The 20,000-nt window shown below is 42.5% G+C and overlaps 1 protein-coding gene and 1 non-coding gene across 2 annotated transcripts in view; both read left to right on the top strand.

Annotated features, from left to right (window-relative positions):
• The window catches only part of SEC61A2 (SEC61 translocon subunit alpha 2), a 42,527-nt gene that overhangs the window by 11,146 nt on the left and 11,381 nt on the right, over window positions 1-20,000 (top strand). Inside the window, exons 3-6 of the mRNA XM_026454813.2 lie at window positions 264-329; window positions 10,125-10,203; window positions 16,204-16,335; window positions 16,458-16,567. Of these exons, the coding sequence (XP_026310598.1) occupies window positions 264-329; window positions 10,125-10,203; window positions 16,204-16,335; window positions 16,458-16,567 (387 nt within the window). The remainder of the gene's footprint in view (window positions 1-263; window positions 330-10,124; window positions 10,204-16,203; window positions 16,336-16,457; window positions 16,568-20,000) is intronic.
• LOC111550073 lies at window positions 12,704-12,807 on the top strand. Its single transcript, XR_002733915.1, has one exon. It is a non-coding gene; the product is annotated as a small nucleolar RNA U13 (small nucleolar RNA).

Here is a 20,000-nt window from a genome sequence, read left to right as displayed (position 1 = left end):
CGACAGAGCGAGACTCCATCTCAAAAAAAAAAAAAAAAAAAAACAAGCATCTGTGCATGTGTGTGTGTGTGTGTATATGAGAGAGAAAAAAATGTTTATAGAACTTTGTACCTAATAAACAAAAATGCTTCCTTTATTAACACATACAGACATTCCCAACTTTTGTGAATTAGGCCCCAAAGAAGAACCTCAAAAATCCACCCCCCCAAAAAAATTTGCTGTTTCTTGGTTTTGATTGATGATTCTTTTTATTTGTTGTACAGATCCAGTTTAGAGAGAAGGTTCTATGGACTGCTATAACGCTCTTCATTTTCTTAGTATGTTGTCAGGTATGTAATTATACTGTTAAATAAATGTCTCTACCATTGTTCTAAGGTCTTGATTGGTTAGAATTTGAGAATTTTTTTTTTTGTTAAAAATACATTGAGCTCAACATATTGAGCATTATTATCCTTTTTATTTTTTATTATTAATTTTTATTTGAGATGGAGTCTCACTCTGTCGCCCAAGCTAGATGCAGAGGCATGATCTCGACTCACTGCAACCTCTGCCTCCTGGGTTCAAGTGATTCTTCTTCCTTGGCCTCCCAAGTCTGGAACTCCTGACCTCAAGCTGTCCACCTTCCTCAGCCTCCCAAAGTGCCGGCATTATAGGCGTGAGCCACCGCGCCCAGCCAAATTTTTGTATTTTTAGTAGAGATGGGGTTTTCCTGTCTTGGTCAGGCTTATCACGAACTCCTGACCTCAGGTGATCTACCCGCCTCAGCCTCCCAAATTGCTGGGATTACAGGCGTGAGCCACTGCACCCTTTTTTATCTGGCAATTTTTTGTTTTTAAATGAGACAGGGTCTCTATGTTGCCCAGGCTAGTCTTCATCTCCTAGGCTCAGGTGATCCTCCTGCCTCAGCCTCCCTAGTACGTAGGCCAGCAGATGTGCCCCACCATGCCTGGCTCATTTTTAAATTCTTTTGCAGGGAAAGGGTCACACTAAAACCAAATTTTTAGAATCTTGGGTTGTACTATGTTTAAAAATCACTAAAATTCGATGATAGTGTTTTTTTGTTTCTTGTTTTTTGGTTTCTTTTTTGAGACAAGGTCTCACTCTGTCACTTAGGCTGGAGTGATCACTTCAGCCTCGACTTCCCCAAACCCAGGTGATCTTCCCATCTCAGCCTTCTGACTAGCTGGGACTACTGGCACAAGCCACCACACCCAGTTAATTTTTTTGGTATATTTTATAGAGGTGGGGTTTTGCCATGTTGCCCAGGCTGGTCTCGAATTCCTGGGCTCAAGCCATCCATCTACCTCTGTTTCCCACAGGGCTGGGATTACACGCCTGAGCCACCACACCCAGCCCAATGATACTTTCAAATACAATTTTGCAGACATACTAACTTCACAGTGTGAGTATGAAATGTGATCTGCCTATGTTTTAGGGTTGTTGTAAAGATTAAATAAGATAACTTAGGTCAAGGTAGATGGGCATGGTGGCTCATGCCTGTAATCCCAGCACTTTGGCAGGCCGAGGCAGGCGGATTATTTGACATCAGGAGTTGAGACCAGTCTGGTCAACATGGTGAAACCCTGTCTCTACTAAAAATACAAAAATTAGCTGGGCATGGTGGTGTGCACATATAATCCCAGCTACTCAGGAGGCTGAGGCAGGAGAATCACTTGAACCCAGGAAGTGGAGGTTGCAGTGAGCCGAGATCACACCACTGCACTCTAACCTGGGCAGCAGAGCGAGTTGCCATCTCAAATAAATAAATGAATAAAAACCAGATAATTTAGGTCAAGGTTTTTTGGGGAGTTCGAAAAGCTATTGAAATACTTGTAAGAACTTTTAAAAAATTATATTAGGAAGCAGTAGAACAGATTAGGTACCTAATCTGGAGAAAAACTAACTATATTTACTTTCTGAAAAATGAAATGATCTGATAATTTAAGTACTTTTACTACTGTACTTGCTTTAAATTTGTTTTAAGTGGTTAGGGAGAGAAGTTTAAAGAAACAAAGAAAAATACAGAGAAAAAAAGAATAATCATTCATATTTCTACCATTTACTTTCAGCATCTTAGAAACTCTCCCCACCATTAAAAAAAAAGTCAACCTTATGGAGGTATAATACATACACGGTGAAGTGCACCTGTTTTTAGGCGTACGTTTTGGAGAGTTTTGGCAAATTTCTGCACCCACGTAACTACAACCTCTGTGGATATAGAACATTTCTGTCACCCCCAAAGTTCACTGTAACCTTTCTCAGTGAATCTCCACAGGACCGTCCGCCACTGATCTACATCCTGTTACTCTACTTTGATTTGTTTTTTCTAGAGCTTCATGTAAATAGAATCATACAGTAGTATTCTTTAGTGTCTGACGTCATCATAATCTTTTTGAGATTAATTCATATGGTCATTACATCAGTAATTCATTCCTTTTTATTTCTGAATACCGTTCTAATGTATGAAGTTATCACAGTTTATTCATTCATTCACTTGTTAGACATTTGGGTTGTTTCCAGATTTTGGCTACAACAAATTAATTTGCTATGAACATTGATGAATACGTATTTCTGTGGATATTTTTCATGGGTGAGTACTTAGACGTACAGTTTTGGGGTTTATAGTAAGTGTATGCTCAGCTTTATAAGAAATTGTCAGCTCTTTTCTAAGTGGTTGCCCCATTTTGCTTGTTTGTTTTGTTTTTTGTTTTTTTGGAGACAGAGTCTCGCTCGGTCGCCCAGGCTGGAGTGCAGTGGCGTGATCTTGGCTCACTGCAAGCTCTGCCTCCTGGTTTCAAGCGATTTTCCTGTCTCAGCCTCCTGAGTAGCTGGGACTGCAGGCATGTGCTATCATGCCCAGCTAATTTTTGTATTTTTCGTAGAGCTGGGGTTTCACCATGTTGGGCAGGCTGGTCTTGAACTCCTGACCTCAGGTGATCTGCCTGCCTCAGCCTCCCAAAGTGCTGGGATTCCAGGCGTGAGCCACCATGCCCAGCTCTTGGTTGCCCCATTTTGTGTTTTCACCAGCCGCGTTTTGGAGTTCCAGTTGATCTGTGTCCTGGTCTACTTTTGTTATTTTTGATTATTTGAATAGTAGTCGTCTTGCCGGGCGCAGTGGCTCACGCCTGTAATCCCAGCACTTTGGAAGGCTGAGGCGGGTGGGTCACCTGAGGTTGGGAGTTCAAGACCAGCCTGATCAACATGGAGAAACCCCGTCTCTACTAAAAATACAAAATTGGGCTGGAAGCAGTGGCTCATGCCTATAATCCCAGCACTTTGGAAGGCCGAGGTGGGCAGATCACGAGGTCAGGAGATTGAGACCATCCTGACTAACATGGTGAAACCCTGTCTCTACTAAAAGTACAAAAAATTGGGCAGGCGTGGTGGCAGGCGCCTGTAGTCCCAGCTACTCGGGGTGCTGAGGCAGGAGAATGGCGTGAACCCACGAGGCGGAGCTTGCAGTGAGCTGAGATCGAGCCACTGCACTCCAGCCTGGGAAACAGAGCAAGACTGTCTCAAAAAAAAAAAAAAAAAAAAAAAAAATACAAAATTGGCCAGGCGTGGTGGCAAATACCTGTAATCCCAGCTACTTGGGAGGCTGAGGCAGGAGAATCACTTGAACCCGGGAGGCGGAGGTTGTGGTGAGCCGAGATGGCGCCATTGCACTCCAGCCTGGGTAGCAAGAGGGAAACTCCATCTCAAAACAAACAAACAAAAAAATAGTAGTCATCCTAAGGCATGTGGTTTTAATTTGCATTTCCCTGATAAATGCTATTGAGCAACATCTTCATATGCCTATGAGTGCTTGTTTATTTATCAGAAGAGTAAAGTGTCAGATTTGTAAAGTGTCTTTGCAAATCTTTTGCCTATTTAAAAAATTGATTATTGTCTCATCATTGAATTATAAACATTTTTACATTTTCTGGATACAAGTCCTTTGTTAGATGTGTGTATTAGGAATTATTTCTCCCAGTCTGTGGCTTGCCTTTTTTCTTAACGGTATCTTTTGAAGAACAGAAGTTTAAACATTTTATTTTTTTCTTTTTATATTTTTTCAAAGACAGACTCTTGCCATGCGACCCAGGCTGTCCTCGAACTCCTGGGCTCAAGCAGTCCTCCTGCTTCAGCCTCCTGAGTAGCTGGGACTTCAGGCGCGTGCCACTGCGCCCAGCAGGAGTTTTAAATTTTGATGAAGTTTAGTTTATGTTTTTTTTGTTCCTTGGATGGCTTAGAGTTTTTGCTTCCTGAGGAATTTTTGCCTATTCTAATGTCATGAAGATTGTCTCCTGTGTTCTTCCAAACATTTTATAGTTCTAGCTTGTATGTTTTGGTCTGTGATCTGTTCCAAGGTAATTTTTATGTGTGGCGTGAGGTAAGGGTTGATTTTCATTTCCTTTTACATGAGTATCCAGCACCGTTTGCTGAGAAAAATTCCCCATTGAATTACTCAGGCCTCTTTGCTGAAAATTGGTTAACCATATAAGCACGAGTCTGTTCTGTGCTCTCTATTGATCTATATATGTGTCCATCCTACTGTAAGCCACTTCTTAGTAAGTCCTGTAATCAGTTTGCAATCATTACTCCAACTTTGTTCTTCTTTTTCAGAATTGTTGTGGCTATTCTAGATCCTTCTTATTTCCATATAGATTTTAAAATCGACTTGTCAATTTCTACAAGAAAGTCTGCTGGGATTATCATTCGTGTTACTTTGAATTTATAGGTCAATTTAAGAGAATTACCATATTGACAATATTGAATCTTCTAATCCAGGGCTCAGTGAATTTTTTTCTGTCAAGGTTCAGATAATAAATATTTTGGGCTTTGCTGCTAAAGTTTAGGAATCCAAGAAGAAAACAGAAAGAATGACATTTCGCATGCCTGTTTCCTTTTTTTCGATTCTCCTGCCTCGGCCTTTAGAGTAGCTGGGACAATCGGCACGAGCCACCATGCCCAGCTAATTTTTTTGTATTTTTAGTAGAGATGGGGTTTTACCATGTTAGCCAAACAGGTCTTGAACTCCTGATCTCGAGTGATCTGCCCACCTTGGCCTCTCAGAGTGCTGGGATTATAGGCATGAGCTACTGCACCCAGCCTCACATGACTGTTTCATGTAATAAATTAATTTATGCATCTTAGGTTACATTATTTCTTCTCTAATACGTTTATATAGTTGCCAAACTGTTTCTTTTCTTCTTTCTCATACTTAGGCAGCTCTGCCTCGTGTGGGAGATTTCTTTATTCTCTTTCCTCTGAATCTCAAAGAGATTCTAGTCAGTTTTCTTTAGGGAGTGGTAGGAGGCGAGATAAACTGAGATAAGTACAGTACATGCTGCCTGGACTCTGCTCTGTCTTCACTTAAGAAAATTATTGTATTTAATTGGTACATAATTGATGTATATATTTTCAGTGTACCTGTGATAATTTAATGCATTTGTATAATGTATAAAGATGAAATCAGGGTAAAGGATATCCATCACCTTAAATACTTGTCCTTTCTTTATGCTGGAAACATTTGACGTATTCCCTTCTAGCTGGTTTTTGTTTTTGTTTGAGATGGAGTCTCAGCTCCGTCGCCCAGGCTGGAGTGCCATCGTGCGATCTCGGCTCACTGGAACCTCCGCTTCCCGGGTTCAAGCGATTATTGTGCCCCAGCCTTCCAAGTAGCTGGGATTACAGGCGCGTGTCATCACACCTGGCTAATTTTTTTGTGTTTTTAGTAGAGATGGGATTTCACCATGTTGGCCAGGTTGGTCTTGAACTCCTGAGTTCAAGTTATCCACCTGCCTCTGCCTGCCAAAGTGCTGAGATTACAGGCGCAAGCCACCGTGCCCGGATCCTTCTAGTTATTTTCGAATGTACAGTTTTCCTTGGATTTTTGTTAACCGTCTTGAGAAGCTGTCCACCATCTGACTGAGGGCGAGTGTCTTTCATTCTAGGCTCCAGATTGCTGCCCTGTAGTGGAAGAGTTTTTCATTCCCAATTCGGTGTAGCCCATTATACTTCATTTCCATCAGAGAGGCTCAGCCCATTGCTGTCTTCTCTTTCATCCATTTCTTCCCAGCTACTGTTTCCCTTCCTTCCTATCCAGAGGAGGGAACAAGATAAGAATATCTGCAGTTTACTTCCTCCAGATTTGGAACGTTGATGGGAGGTCTAAGATCCTGTTGACTTCCCGTTGTGAGGGTCAGGAGCAGCTCTGGTGCTGAGTCTCCTTCCTTCTCAACTGTCTGGAGTTTTCCCCAGGACCACTAGGCTTCAGGTTGACAGTCCCTTTTCTTGTTTGGCTGCTTCACAGATTTTTTCTCTTTCCATAGCTTTTTTCATTCTTGGTAGGTTTTGCTATTTTACATGTTTTAAAAAATGTATTTTAGACTGGGCATGGTAGCTCACACCTGTAATCGCCTGACTTCGGGAGGCAGAGGCGGGCAGATCAGGAGTTTGAGACCAGCCTGGCCAAAATGGTGAAACCTCTACTAAATATACAAAAATTAGCCCGGCGTGGTGTCACACACCTGTAATCCCAGCTACTTGGGAGGCTGAGACAGGATAATTGCTTGAACCTGGGAGGTGGCGGTTGCAATGAGCCAAGATTATACCACTGCATTCCATCCCAGGTGACAGTGAGACTCTGTTTCCAAAATAAATAACTGTGTTTTATGATGTGTCAGCGGAGGAAAATGCTGTGATTTAATTTCATCTTGCCATCTCCCCCCACAAATACTTTGTTTGGTTTTCTGTTTGGAAATCCCTGGTGCTAATTTTCTGTGTCTCCATCTGATTAGTTCTGGTTTCCATTAGGGCATAGAATGCTTTGTTTCTCTGAGTACTGTACTGTATTTTTGTCAAGTTTGTTAAAAGAGAACCTTCAGACAAGATAAACTTAGGGTTTATTTGAGCATTAAAGGATTCATGAACCTGACAGCACTCAACATGGGTAGAGGGTCCGAGAGCTGCTCCATGGGTGTGGGCAGTGAGCTTTTGTAGCAGAAGTAAAGAATTGCAGAAGTAAAGAAATTACTTGATTGGCTACAGCTAGGTATTTGCCTCATTTGATTATGTTCCTGTGACAGGTTTCTGTGTAGCTAATAGGCGGGCTGGCTGGCTGTAATTGGCTGAAACTCATTCAGAATCAAATATCCTCTAAGGTCATTTTCAGTTTTCTTTTGTGAGATTTCAGGGTACAGAAACAACCACAGGCTAATGGCCACCTGCTTAGAGTGCCTTCACAAGTTGAAACTGATTATTATATTAAATATAGCAAAAAGTTTGGAACTCTGCAACTGTGACAGATTCATAGAAAATAGGCTCCTATTGTTGCCCACCTGTTGTAGTACATGATCCTTTAGCTATGGAATTTACTAAGTGAAATAAAATTAGAAACCAATTTTCATAATCCTATTGGCTGCAGGAAAGGAGGGTATATCATTAATTATGGGAGGTTGGCTTGTTCCATTTCCCACAGAGCACGTAACCATCGGGGATTAAGGAAGGTTGTTGGGCCGAATGACCGCTTTCCACTTGTGGACTATTTTGATATGGACTCTCCTGTAATGTTTCTTTTGTTTGTTTTTTTGGAGACAGAGTCTCGCTCTGTTGCCCAGGCTGGAGTGCAGTTGCACGATGTCCGCTCACTGCAAGCTCCGCCTCCCGGTTTCAAGTGATTTTCCTGTCCCAGCCTCCTGAGTAGCTGGGATTACAGGCACGAGCTGCCACTCCCAGCTAATTTTTGTATTTTTAGTAGAGATGGGGTTTCACCATGTTGACCAGGCTGATCTGGAACTCCTGGCCTCAAGTGATCTGCCCACCTTGGCTTCCCAAGATGCTGGGGCTACAGGCCTGAGCCACTACGCCTGGCCCTCATCTTTCTCTTTAAATGAAGAGTGTCTACAGCTGCAAGGTGCACATAAAATATCCATGCTTCATGCTTTACCAGTTTTGTTACCCAGCTAATAAATTCAGACATTCAGAGAGGTTTTGGTTGATCACATGAGTTGTTTAAAATTGCTGCCAGCATGTTTTGTAACTTTCTGTTTTTTTCTTTTTTTCTTTTTTTTTTTGAGACGGAGTCTCGCTCTGTTGCCCAGGCTGGAGTGCAGTGGCACATCTCAGCTCACTGCAAGCTCTGCTTCCCGGGTCCATGCCATTCTCCTGCCTCAGCCTCCTGAGTAACTGGGACTACAGGTGCCTGCCACCATGCTTGGCAAATTTTTTTTTTGTATTTTTAGTAGAAGCAAGGTTTCACCGTGTTAGCCAGGATGGTCTCGATCTTCTGACCTCGTGATCCGCCCGCCTCGGCCTCCCAAAGTGCTGGGATTACAGGTGTGAGCCACCACACCCGGCCTTGTAACTTTCTTAAAAATCAGTTTCATATGGAGAAGGTTTTTGAAATGTCTTTTTCCAATCCCCACATGGTTGAGGAAGGGTTGAGGCCAAGTGCTGTATCCTAAACATGGGTCATATAATATGAAGCAATCTGAGTAAGGTGTTTGTTTGTTGTTGTTGTTGTTGTTGTTTTAATGAAAAGTTAATGTCCTCATGATGGAAAATTTGATACATTTGAAAAGAATACAGAAGAAAAAGTCAATCATAATTCCACCATCTATAGATAATCGCTCTTTAGGATTTAAAAAGATATCTACTCCTAGTTTTATTTTCTGTACACTATTTACAGTGTCAACGTTTGTATATACACGTTTGTACCTTTGTTTTTATACTAGGGACTCTTAACAGTGACACTCCTGAATTTGAGTGGGATGATTCCTTGTCACGGGGGGCTGTCCTGTGTATTTTAGGATGTTCAGCAGGATCTCTGGCCTCTACCCACTAGATGCCGGCAGCACCCCCTGTTCTGTGAAACGGCTGTGTATGCAAAATGACCCCCAAACACTGAAGGAGCTGAGAAACCAATCAACGTGGGAGACAAATCCAGTTTGTCAGTAGAGGGTGATTTTATGGACAGAAGCATAGTTTGGGGCAGCAGTAAGACAGGGAAAGGCCTGCACTCTTACTCTCAGACCCGGGGCTAATCTATCACAGGGAAAGGGTGTACGCACTTTGTGCAGGACAATTGAAGGCAGCCTTCCAGAACATGTAACAACGCTCTGTGTCACCGCCTGTCATTTGTGTAATAGCATCAAGGTTGCTTGGATCTCAGGGCAGCATTTATAGCGAGTACATGTTCTTATACTAAGGACTGTAAATAAAGCAGGAATCAGGAGTTATCCCTGGGACCAGGGTTGAGCAGAAGTCAGCCTGGTAGATTAGCATCCAAGATGGAGTCACTTTGGTCTCCACCTCAACCCTGAGTTGTGACAACCAAAAATGTCTCTAGATATTGCCAAATGTCTTGGGTGGGGGCTAAAATCACCCCAGGTTGAGAACTGCTATTTTATATTTAGTTTTATGACATAAGTACTTCTTCCATGTTATTACAGATTTAGTAAGCATAATTTTTAGTGGCTCTATAATATTCCACTGTGGATATCATCTTCAGTCTTACATTGAGAAGAGTGACCTTGGCTGTCTTTAGTACATAGAGCTTTGCAAAATTATTCTATGACTAGGCAGGTATAATAATCCATAATCTACTGGTGGGAGTGTTTTTTAAATTGTGGTAAAAGTATATAAAATATGACATCTTAACCATTTTTAGATGTACAGTTTAGTAACATTAGGAATATTCACATTGTTGTACCACAACACTCCATAACCGATGTGAATATTTACTAGTGAATGCACTAAGTAATGATTTGTTGTTTTTATTTTTATTTTCACTTTCTGGTTCTTTTAATTCTATTTTTTTATTAACCGTTATCTATGTGATGGAATGTTTTTCTTTTTATTTTCTTTTTAATGAACAGCTTTACCTTGAAGATATGCTTGTTTCTGTTAAGGAACATGAGAATAGTTTTTAAAAAAGTATTGCAAACATTAAGTGAATACACTGTAAATTAAGTGCACACTTTATACTTTTTTTTTTTTTTTTGAGACAGTCTCTGTCACCTAGGCTGGAGTGCAGTGGTGCGATCTCAGCTCACTGCAGCCTCTGCCTCCTGGGTTCAATCGATTCTTATGCCTCAGCCTTATTAATACAGTTTCATAAACTATTTTGTGTACTATTTTAGATCCCCCTGTTTGGAATCATGTCATCAGATTCTGCAGATCCTTTCTACTGGATGAGAGTTATTCTGGCTTCCAATAGAGGTATGCGTGTCTTTTCTGTGTCCACATTCCTACTCACAGCAAACAGATGGAAATGTGGATTAGCAGTGGGTTTTCAGTGCCTGCAGGGAGGGGAGGATATGGGAGGATGTCATTGCCTAGAGAAGCCTAGCGTGTAGATAACGACACCACCATGTGATTACCGTAATCATAGAGAAATCTGTTCTTGGGTTTTCACGGACTAGAAAACCCTGATCTTCAGTGTCAAAGAAGGTGATGTCCAGGTAACATTGGAATTGGAGTCCAGGTGGGGCCTAGTGGCTCACCCCTGTAATCCCAGCACTTTGGGAGGCTGAAATGGGTGGATCACTTGAGGCCAGGAGTTTGAGACCAGCCCGGCCAACATGGTGAAATCCCCGTTTCTACTGAAAATACAAAAATTAGCCAGGCGTGGTGGTGTGCACCTGTAATCCCAGCTACTCGGGAGGCTGAGGCAAGAGAATTGCTTGAACCTGGGAGGTGGAGGTTACAGTGAGCTAAGATCATACCACTGCAATCCAGTCTGGGTAACAGAGTAAGACTCTGTCTCCAAAAAAAAAAAAAGAAAAAAAGAGGAGTCCAGTGTGTGAGCCAGTGGGGGAGCTCAGCTGGAGCTGAGCCTGAAGCCTCAGGCAACATGGTTCATCTGGGAAATTTTGGCTGAGGATGCTGGGCAGTGAGACTAGCAAGGGGTACAACCAGTCATGAGATTTCTTGGATTTAGGAACAGTGGTTACCTCTTTTTTGGAAACACTTTTTTTGGGTGATCCTCCCACTTCAGCCTCTTGAGTAGCTGGAACAATAGGCGCGTGCCACAATGCCTGGCTAATTTTTATAGTTTTGTAGAGATGAGGTTTTGCCATGTTGCCCAGGCTGGTCTTATACTCCTGGGTTCATGCCATCCTCCCTCCCTGGCCTTTCAACGTGCCGGGATTACAGGTGTGAGCCACTGCACCCAGCCTGGAAACACTGTAGCTGGCAGATTTTTTTTTTATGTTTTTAGGTTATAAAGGTAATATTGATTTATTACTTAAAAACTGCACTAGCAGTTTGTATATAGATTTATATGAAGCTGAAAAGTATCACTTCTGAGGGGAGCTCTGGCGCATTTGTTAGATTGGTGACTATGCATTGAGGCCTTTTCTTTGCACGTACATTCACCTACATATATCTATATACTTCTTATAACTCTAAGATGTCCTGTATATACTATTCTGCTTCTTTGGTTTCTTAATATCTTACATGAACTATTAATGGCCATGTTATTATTCCATTATAAGGATATGCCGTGATTTATTTGATCATTCATTCAACACGTTTATTGAATTCGTACTGTGTGTCAGGTGTCAGCCTTTGTGTAAGGTGCCGAGATTAGAGCAGTGAACAAGACAATGTTCCAATTGTCATGGAGTTGATATTTGCTGTTTGGGGAGGTACATGGGGTGGGGAAGGTGCTCTAGGAAGGTGATCTTTAAAGACACCTGCAGGAAGTGAGAGAGGAGGCCACACGAAGACCTGAGGGAGGCACATTCTAGAGAAGAGCCAGTGCAAAGGCCCTGAGGTGAGCCTGTGCTTGGTATGTTCAAAGATCATTGAGGAGGGGCCGGGTGCGGGGGCTCATGCCTGTAATCCCAACACTTTGGGAGGCTAAAGCGGGCAGATATCTCGAGGTCAGGAGTCCGAGACCAGCCTGGGCAACAAATTGAGACCCCATCTCTACTAAAAACACAAAAATTAGCCAGGCGTGGTCTCGTGTACCTGTGGTCCCAGCTACTTGGGAGGCTGAGGTGGGAGGATGACTTGAGCCTGGGAGGCAGAGGTTGCAGTGAGCCAAGATCACGCCACTGCACTGTAGCCTGGGTGACACAGCCAGACCCTGTCTCAAAAAAAAAAAAAAAAAAAAAAAGAATATTGAGAAGGTGAATGTGGGATGGAAGAAATGAAAGAAGAGGGAGGAATGGTGGGACCTGAGGTTGCAGATATATCTAAGTCAGATCATGAAGGGCTTGGAGACCGTTGGATGGAGCACATTTTAAGGAAGATGGGAAACTTCTGCAGGCCACTAGGGTCCTTTCTTGTCATATATTACGTTTTTTCCCCCTGATTTTATATCATTGTAAACAATGCTACAATGAAGGGTATCACACCCTTCTGTAACTTTTTGATAGAATGAATTTCTAGAAGTTCAACTGTTAGGACACAAGATGGGCACACCACAGGTTTTGATAGAGAAGGCTAAATTATCTTCCAAAACAGCTGTTTGATTTTCCACTCTCAGTGACAGTATATGAGAATGACCATTTCTCTCAACCGTGGATATTATTAGTATTGTAGTCTTTGTCAGTCAGACAGGTAAAAGCTGGCAACAGTTAGTTCATTTTGATTTCTTTATAGATTGGTGAGTTTGAACATTGTTTTCTGTTTTTATGGAACATTTGTATTTCTTCTGTAAGTGGACTTTTATTAGTGTGTTAGATTCCTTTTTGTTCTAATAGGAAACTAGATGCTTTCGTAGCCTGTAGGTGTGACGATTGGACCTTCACGCTCATGGGTGAGATGTGCCTCTCTCCAGCCTTGTTAGGATCTTGGGACATGACCCATCTAACATGAAAAGAAAAAAGAAAAAAAATTTTTTTAAATAAAGGCAAAAAACTAAGGAATAGGAAATCACTGACTAGCTTAAACAGAAACATGACATTTGCTGGAAGGATACTGGTTATTTTTTGGAATCTAAAGTGGAGGTGAACAGCTAAGCCCCAGGAGGAAGGAGAGCCCGGCTAGCCCTTAGGCCTCAGCGGCCAGGGACTGGTGAACATTTTCTGTGCGATTCAGCTCCACACTCCCAGATACTGTTTTTTTGTTTTGTTTTGTTTTGTTTGAGGCGGAGTTTCACTCTTGTTGTCCAGGCTGGAGTGCAATGACGTGATCTTGACTCACTGCAACCTCCACTTCCCAGGTTCAAGCGATTTTCCTGCTTCACCCTCCTGAGTAGCTGGAATTACAGGCACAGGCCACCATGCCTGGCCAATTTTTTGTATTTTTAGTAGAGATGCGGTTTCGCCATGTTGGCCAGGATGGTCTCGAATTCCTGACCTCAGGTGATCCACCCGCCTCAGCCTCACTGGGATTATAGGTTTGAGCCACTGTGCTCGGCCCCAGATTCTTTATTTATTAGTTTAAAATTCCAGATGACCAGGGTTGACGCCAGGCAGGATGAGCTTCGGTTAGAGTTCCACAGTTGCACAGTACAGGTTTGGGTGCTGGGGGCCTACTCCTGTGCTGCATTTTCCTGAGAAAGCTTCATCGGGAGCAGACACATCATGTGTCTGCTGTTTCCTTTTTAAATTGGTTTATTCACTTTTTAAAAAAAATTAATTAATTTTTTTTTTTTTTTTAACTTTTCCTGCCTCAGCCTCCCGAGTAGCTGGGATTACAGGCAGGCACCTGCCACCATGCCCGGCTAATTTTTTGTATTTTTTAGTAGAGACAGGGTTTCACTGTGTTAGCCAGGATGGTCTTGATCTCCTGAGCTTGTGATTCACCCGCTTCGGCCTCCCAAAGTGTGGGGATTACAGGCGTGAGCCACTGCGCCTGGCCAGTTTGTTCACTTTTTAATTGATTTGTAGGAGCTCTTTGCATATTAGAGAATAAAACTTTTTGTCATTTGTGTTTAATTTTTTTTTTCTTTTTTTGGGACAGGCTCTTGCTCTGTCGCCCAGACTGGCGTGCAGTGGTGCAAAACATAGCTCACTGCAGCCTTGACCTCCTGGGCCAAGCGATGCTCCTGCCTTAGCCTCCAATGTAGCTGGGACCACAACAGGGCCCCACCATTTCTGGCTAGTATTTTAGTTTTTTTGTAGAGACAGGGTCTCACTTTGTTGCCTAGGCTGCTCTCAAACTCCTGGCCTCAAGTGATCTGCCTGCCTTGGCTTCCTAAAGTGTTGGGATGACAGGCGTGAGCCACCGTGCCCGCCTAAATAGTTTTATTCTAACCGTTATGCTGCCTTTTGCCACGTGGAAGTTTCATAGTTGTAGCTAATCATATCTTCCATCTCTTCCTTTGTGGCTTCTGGATTTTTTGCCATGCTTAAAAAGACTTTCTTCCCCAAGATGATAAGCTCCTCACCCATATTTCCTTCTAGTATTTTTGTCATTTATCCTTTATGTTTAAATTTTCTATACATGGAGGCTGGGCGCAGTGGCTCATGCCTGTAATCCCTGCACTTTGGGAGGCCGAGGGGGGCAGATCACTTGAGGTCAGGAATTCGAGACCAGTCTGGCCGATGTAGTGAAACCCCATCTCTACTGAAAATACAGAAATGAGCTGGGCATGGTGGTCACGACTGTGATCTCAGGTACTCGGGAGGCTGATGCAGGAGAATTGCTTGAATCCGGGAGGTGGAGGTTGCAGTGAGCCAAGATCATGCCATTGCACTCCAGTCTGGGTGACAGCGAGACTCTGTATAAAAAAAAAGACAAAATTTCTATACATGTAGCATTTATTTTGATGTGAGGCATGAGGCATCAGGTAAGGAATCTAGGTTTAATTTCCTAAAAATGGCCAATTTTTTTGCCAAGGTCCATTCTTTTTTTCTCTACTGATTTGAAATGCCATATTTCCTATATCAGATATTTATTAAAGCTTGATTAAATCTAATTCTGGACTAGAGCTATTTTGCAATAATAAATTTTGGTGATTTAAGAAGTCTATCTAATGTCTGTTTTTTTTCTTTTTTTTCTTTGAGACAGAGTCTTACTCTGTCGCCCAGGCTGGAGTGCAGTGGTGTGATCTCAGCTCACTGCAACCTGTGCCTCCCAGGTTCAAGCGAGTCTTCTGCCTCAGCTTCCCGAGTAGTTGGGACTACAGGCACGTGCCACCACGCCTGGCTAACTTTTGTATTTTTAGTAGAGAAGGGGTTTTACCATATTGGCCAGGCTGGTCTCAAACTCCTGACCTCGTGATCTGCCTGCCTCGGCCTCCCAAAGTGCTGTGATTACAGGCATGAGCCACTGTGCCCGGCCTGTTTTTTGAGATGAAGTCTCACTTTGTCACCAGGTTGGAGTGCAGTGGTGCGATCTCGGCTCACTGCAACCTCCGACTCCTCGGTTCAAGGGAATCTCCTGTCTCAGCCTCCTGAGTAGCTGGGACTACAGGCACACGCCACCACACCTGGCTAATTTTTGTATTTTAGTAGAGATGGGGTTTCACCATGTTGGCCAGGATGGTCTTGATCTCCTGACCTCAGGTGATCCGCTGGCCTTGGCCTCCCAAAGTGCTGGGATTACAGGTGTGAGCCACGACGCCTGGCCAATAAATCCATCTAGTGTCTTAAACACTAAAACCTGTTTTTATTTTTTTACTATTGAGGAAGTACCTGAGATGACATACAAAATCCCCCTTAAGGTGGAATATTTTCTGACATGAAGGCTACCTTAATTCCATACCTTCCTTACACAATTGGCATATTTGATTTTCTTATTTCTCACTATAAATTCTTTTTTTTTGGTTTGTTTTTGAGATGGAGTCTCACTCTGTTGCCCGGGCTGGAGTGCAGTGATGCAATCTCGGCTTACTGCAACCTCTACCTTCCAGGTTCAAGCAGTTCTCCTGCCTCAGACTCCTGAGTAGCTGGGATTACAGGTGCCCGTCACCACACCTGGCTAATTTCTGTATTTTTAGTAGAGATAGGGTTTCACCTTGTTGGCCAGTTGCTCTGGAACTCCTGATCTCAAGTGATCCACACACCTCGGCCTCCCAAAGTAGGGGGACTGCAGGCATGAGCCACTGCGCCAGGCCTATAGTACTTTTTATTCAGGGCATTGTTGCAGGATTGTGTTAATAAATGAGAACTTTTCTTAGCAATTAATGTTTAAGAAATGAAAATTTGCTTGTTAAAATTTACATGTGTGTTTCAGTTGAGGTAATTAGGGAGTGGGACACCCGTAAATCCGTTTGTATCGTGTACAATAAACATTCCACACTTCTCTCCCCTTCCTCTCCAGGAACTTTAATGGAATTGGGTATCTCCCCAATTGTAACATCTGGTTTGATTATGCAGTTGTTAGCTGGAGCCAAAATCATTGAAGTGGGAGATACACCGAAAGATAGAGCTTTATTCAATGGAGCCCAGAAACGTGAGCATTAATGCAGTTCAAGAGCGTTTTCCAAGTTTGAGACTGCTTGCGGTAAAGATGTTTTCTCGGGCTTTCCTTGTCGGTGGTGGTAAGCGTGCTCTCCTTTCCCCACTTCTCGTCAGTGTTTGGTATGATCATTACCATCGGGCAAGCCATTGTGTATGTCATGACGGGGATGTACGGGGACCCTGCGGAAATGGGTGCCGGGATCTGTCTCCTTATCATTATTCAGGTAAGAAATCCTATATTTTCCTATGCAGATAACAAAACAGTTTGATTCCTTTTTTCTTTTCTAACAATTCTTTAGGTGATTGACTTGTTCATTTTTTTACCGTTGAATTATTTGATTATAGTATCTTGATCACTGAAGTGATATGTGTACATTTTTTTTTAAAACCTTCTATGACTGTGATATGTTCAAATTGTGTTGATGTGAAAAACTCAAATTTATTCTAAGAGCTTCATAACTGCACAATACCAAGAATTATGGATCAACTGTATTGATTCTTGAGATGCACATTGGTCACATTGTGATGTCTCTGGAATCAGGATGTTTCTGTACAGTAAACAGTGCCTTCCACTTGCGGTCCGCCAGGAGACAGTGGTGTTGTCACTGCCCACGGGTGTGTCAGCTTGTTCACGTCATCCTGATGTTAGTTGGCTGAGTGTGTTCTTGACAGAACGGCTGTTTGAGTTCAGTCGCTGTCTAAAGGTGGTCAGAAAATCTGCTGTGATTTGTTATTGAAATGAAGGTTATTGTTTAAATATAGAAGGGCAAGCTAGATGACAAATATCTACCTCGAGGTCTAAAATACCTTTTTGTAAGTAGAAAATTAAAATTCTTTGTAATAAGGTATTTTGTCACAAGTTAATTGGCAGGATTCTTTTCTTCGTAGTACACAAAATAATGTTTTAAATGGTAATATCTTAGAGTCAGTGAAACACTATTTATACACACATAAATATGTTCTATGGGTTTTTTAAATGGATGCTTGGGAATGGAAATTTTTTTTCTTTTTCTTTTTCTTTTTTTTTTTTTGGTGAGATGGAGTCTTGCTCTGTCGCCCAGGCTGGAGTGCAGTGGCACGATCTTGGCTCACTGCAAGCTCCGCCTCCCGGGTTCACGCCATTCTCCTGCCTCAGCCTCCTGAGTAGCTGGGATTACAGGCATGCACCACCAGGCCCGGCTAATTTTGTATTTTTTAAGTAGAGACAGGGTTTCTCCATGTTGGTCAGGCTGGTCTTGAACTCCCGACCTCAGGTGATCCACTCGCCTCACCCTTCCAAAGTGCTGTGATTGCAGAGCATTCTGTTTTTTAAATTAGAAGTGTTATGTAGGAAGCAAAATATAAGATTATTTAATGAGTGTAATTTATATCCACGAAAGTTATACTATTCAAGTATTTATTTAGCATTAACAATAAACTGACTTTTCTAATGAGATGGAACTGTTTTGCCATTTGACTAGGGCAGGAATTTTTTTTTTTTTTTTGGAGACCGAGTCCTGCTGTGTCTCCCACGCTCGATCGAGTGCAGTGGTACAATCTCGGCTCACTGCACCCTCTGCCTCCTGGGTTCAAGCAGTTCTGCCTCAGCCTCCCAAGTAGCTGGGATTACAGGGGCCTGCCACTACGTCCAGCTAGTTTTGTATTTTTAGTAGAGACAGGGTTTTGCCATGTTGGCCAGGCTGGTCTTGAGCTTCTGACCTCAGGTGATCCACCTGCCTCGGCCTTCCGAAATGCTGGGATTACAGGCGTGAGCTACCACGCCTGGTCTGGGGCAGGAATTTTTAATGAATGATCAAGTTCTTTGGAAGCTTTCTGATCCCCAGTGTGTTCCCATTTGGTAGAAGATACGTTTTCTTAAAGAATAACTGTCAGGTGTGGTGGCTCACACCTGTAATCCCAGCACTTTGGGAGGCCGAAGAGGGTGGATCACATGAGGTCAGGTGTTTGAGACCAGTCTGGCCAACATGGGGAAACCCCGTCTCTACTTAAAACACAAAAATTGGCTGGGTGCAGTGGCTCACACCATCGTGTCCAACATGGTGAAACCTTGTCTCTACTAAAAATACAAAAATCAGCTAGGCGTGGTGGTGCATGCCTGTAATGTCAGCTACTCAGGAGGCTGAGGCAGAACCCAGGAGGCAGAGGCTGCAGTGAGCTGAGATTGTGCCACTGCACTCCAGCCTGGCAACAGAGCCGGACTCCGTCTCAAAAAATAAAATAAAATAACACCACCAAAATTAGCCAGGCATGCCTGTAATCCCCCATCTACTAGGGAGGCTGAGGCAGGAGAATTGCTTGAACCTGGGAGTTGGAGGTTGCAGTGTGCCGAGATCACACCACTGCTCTCCAGTCTGGGCAACAGAGTGAGATCTGTCTCTAAAAAATAAAAAATATTAACTTTGTCTTTATTTCTCCATTTACAAATCACTTGATTGGCAAATTTACAGCCCTTGGGAATTAGGGAAAGAGGCGCATTGGGTGGGGAGAGAAGACACTCTGGAGTCTGATTTTAGGACCTTTCAGTGCTTGGGGTTTCTCTTCATATGCTTTAGGCATCGTTGAGGGTATGGACAGGCCAACTGTTGCCTTCAGTTTTATTTCTTTATAGCACTTTATGTATGCAATCCAGAGTTTAGAATAATCTTGATTTTTAAAAGACACTTAGAACTGGCATGTAGCTCATAGAACATTATACATCCAGAAAATGTCTCTAGTATCTTACCTAAGGATATATTCAGATTCCTAAGGAATCTCCATTGAGTGATTCTCAGCTAGCTAGCTATAGGATTGACTTCTTACAGAGTCAGTTATGGATTTAAATTGATATGAAATAGTGAAGCTATTTTGATGTTTATTTTTCAGTAGTCAGAAATCAGAAATAGTTACAATCCAAGAATGAAACAAGTGAAGTGGATGTACACTCATTCATTTACATGAATTCTGATATACAAACGTGTGTTATGGTGAATTCTTTTGTGTTAATGTGGAAAGAGATATGTCGCGTTTGATTATAGGTGGGCAGTGACCAATTTGTGTCTTTTCAAGGCATTGCTAAGATTGAAAATATGTGGATACACTGAAGAGCTATGATTGGATCAATGTGTTTCACCCAGAAACATAGGTTTTGAAAACTGTTTGCATGCCGTTGTGGAAGGTATTTCTCACCTTATTTGTTCATGTTTTCATTCACATGGTTAGTGTTTTTCAGCTAGTGAGTTTAGAAATCTAAATAGCAGGTTTTGATTAAAAATTTTAAAAAACTATTAGAGAATATCAGTGTGCATGGCATGTAATAAAGGTAAGTGTGTTTTGACATACTTAAAAGGTAGTTTGACAAAACTAAGTTGTGTGTAGGTGCCATGCAGGGTTAAAATGTTAAGTGCCATGTTTATACCAGCTCATCATACATGTCCATTCCCCGTGCACACGCGGTTAGGGTTCAGGTCCCATCACTGTAGACACTGCTGCCACTTCCTGGGTTCCTATCCCTTTTCACAGGCATGCATGATACGTACTGTCTTTTATTCCCTTAATTATAGGAACCGTTTCTCATTTCTTTATAATTTCTTCTTCCCTTTGGAAAAACCCGAGTTTAATGTTCACAGGACACATATGAATGACTGTGTAGTCCGATGGTCCCTGTGCTGAACAGGGGTC

The sequence above is a fragment of the Piliocolobus tephrosceles genome, chromosome 9, assembly GCF_002776525.5.
Source record: "Piliocolobus tephrosceles isolate RC106 chromosome 9, ASM277652v3, whole genome shotgun sequence".
Taxonomy (NCBI): Eukaryota; Metazoa; Chordata; class Mammalia; order Primates; family Cercopithecidae; genus Piliocolobus; species Piliocolobus tephrosceles.
This window is presented reverse-complemented; position numbering and strand designations above follow the sequence as displayed.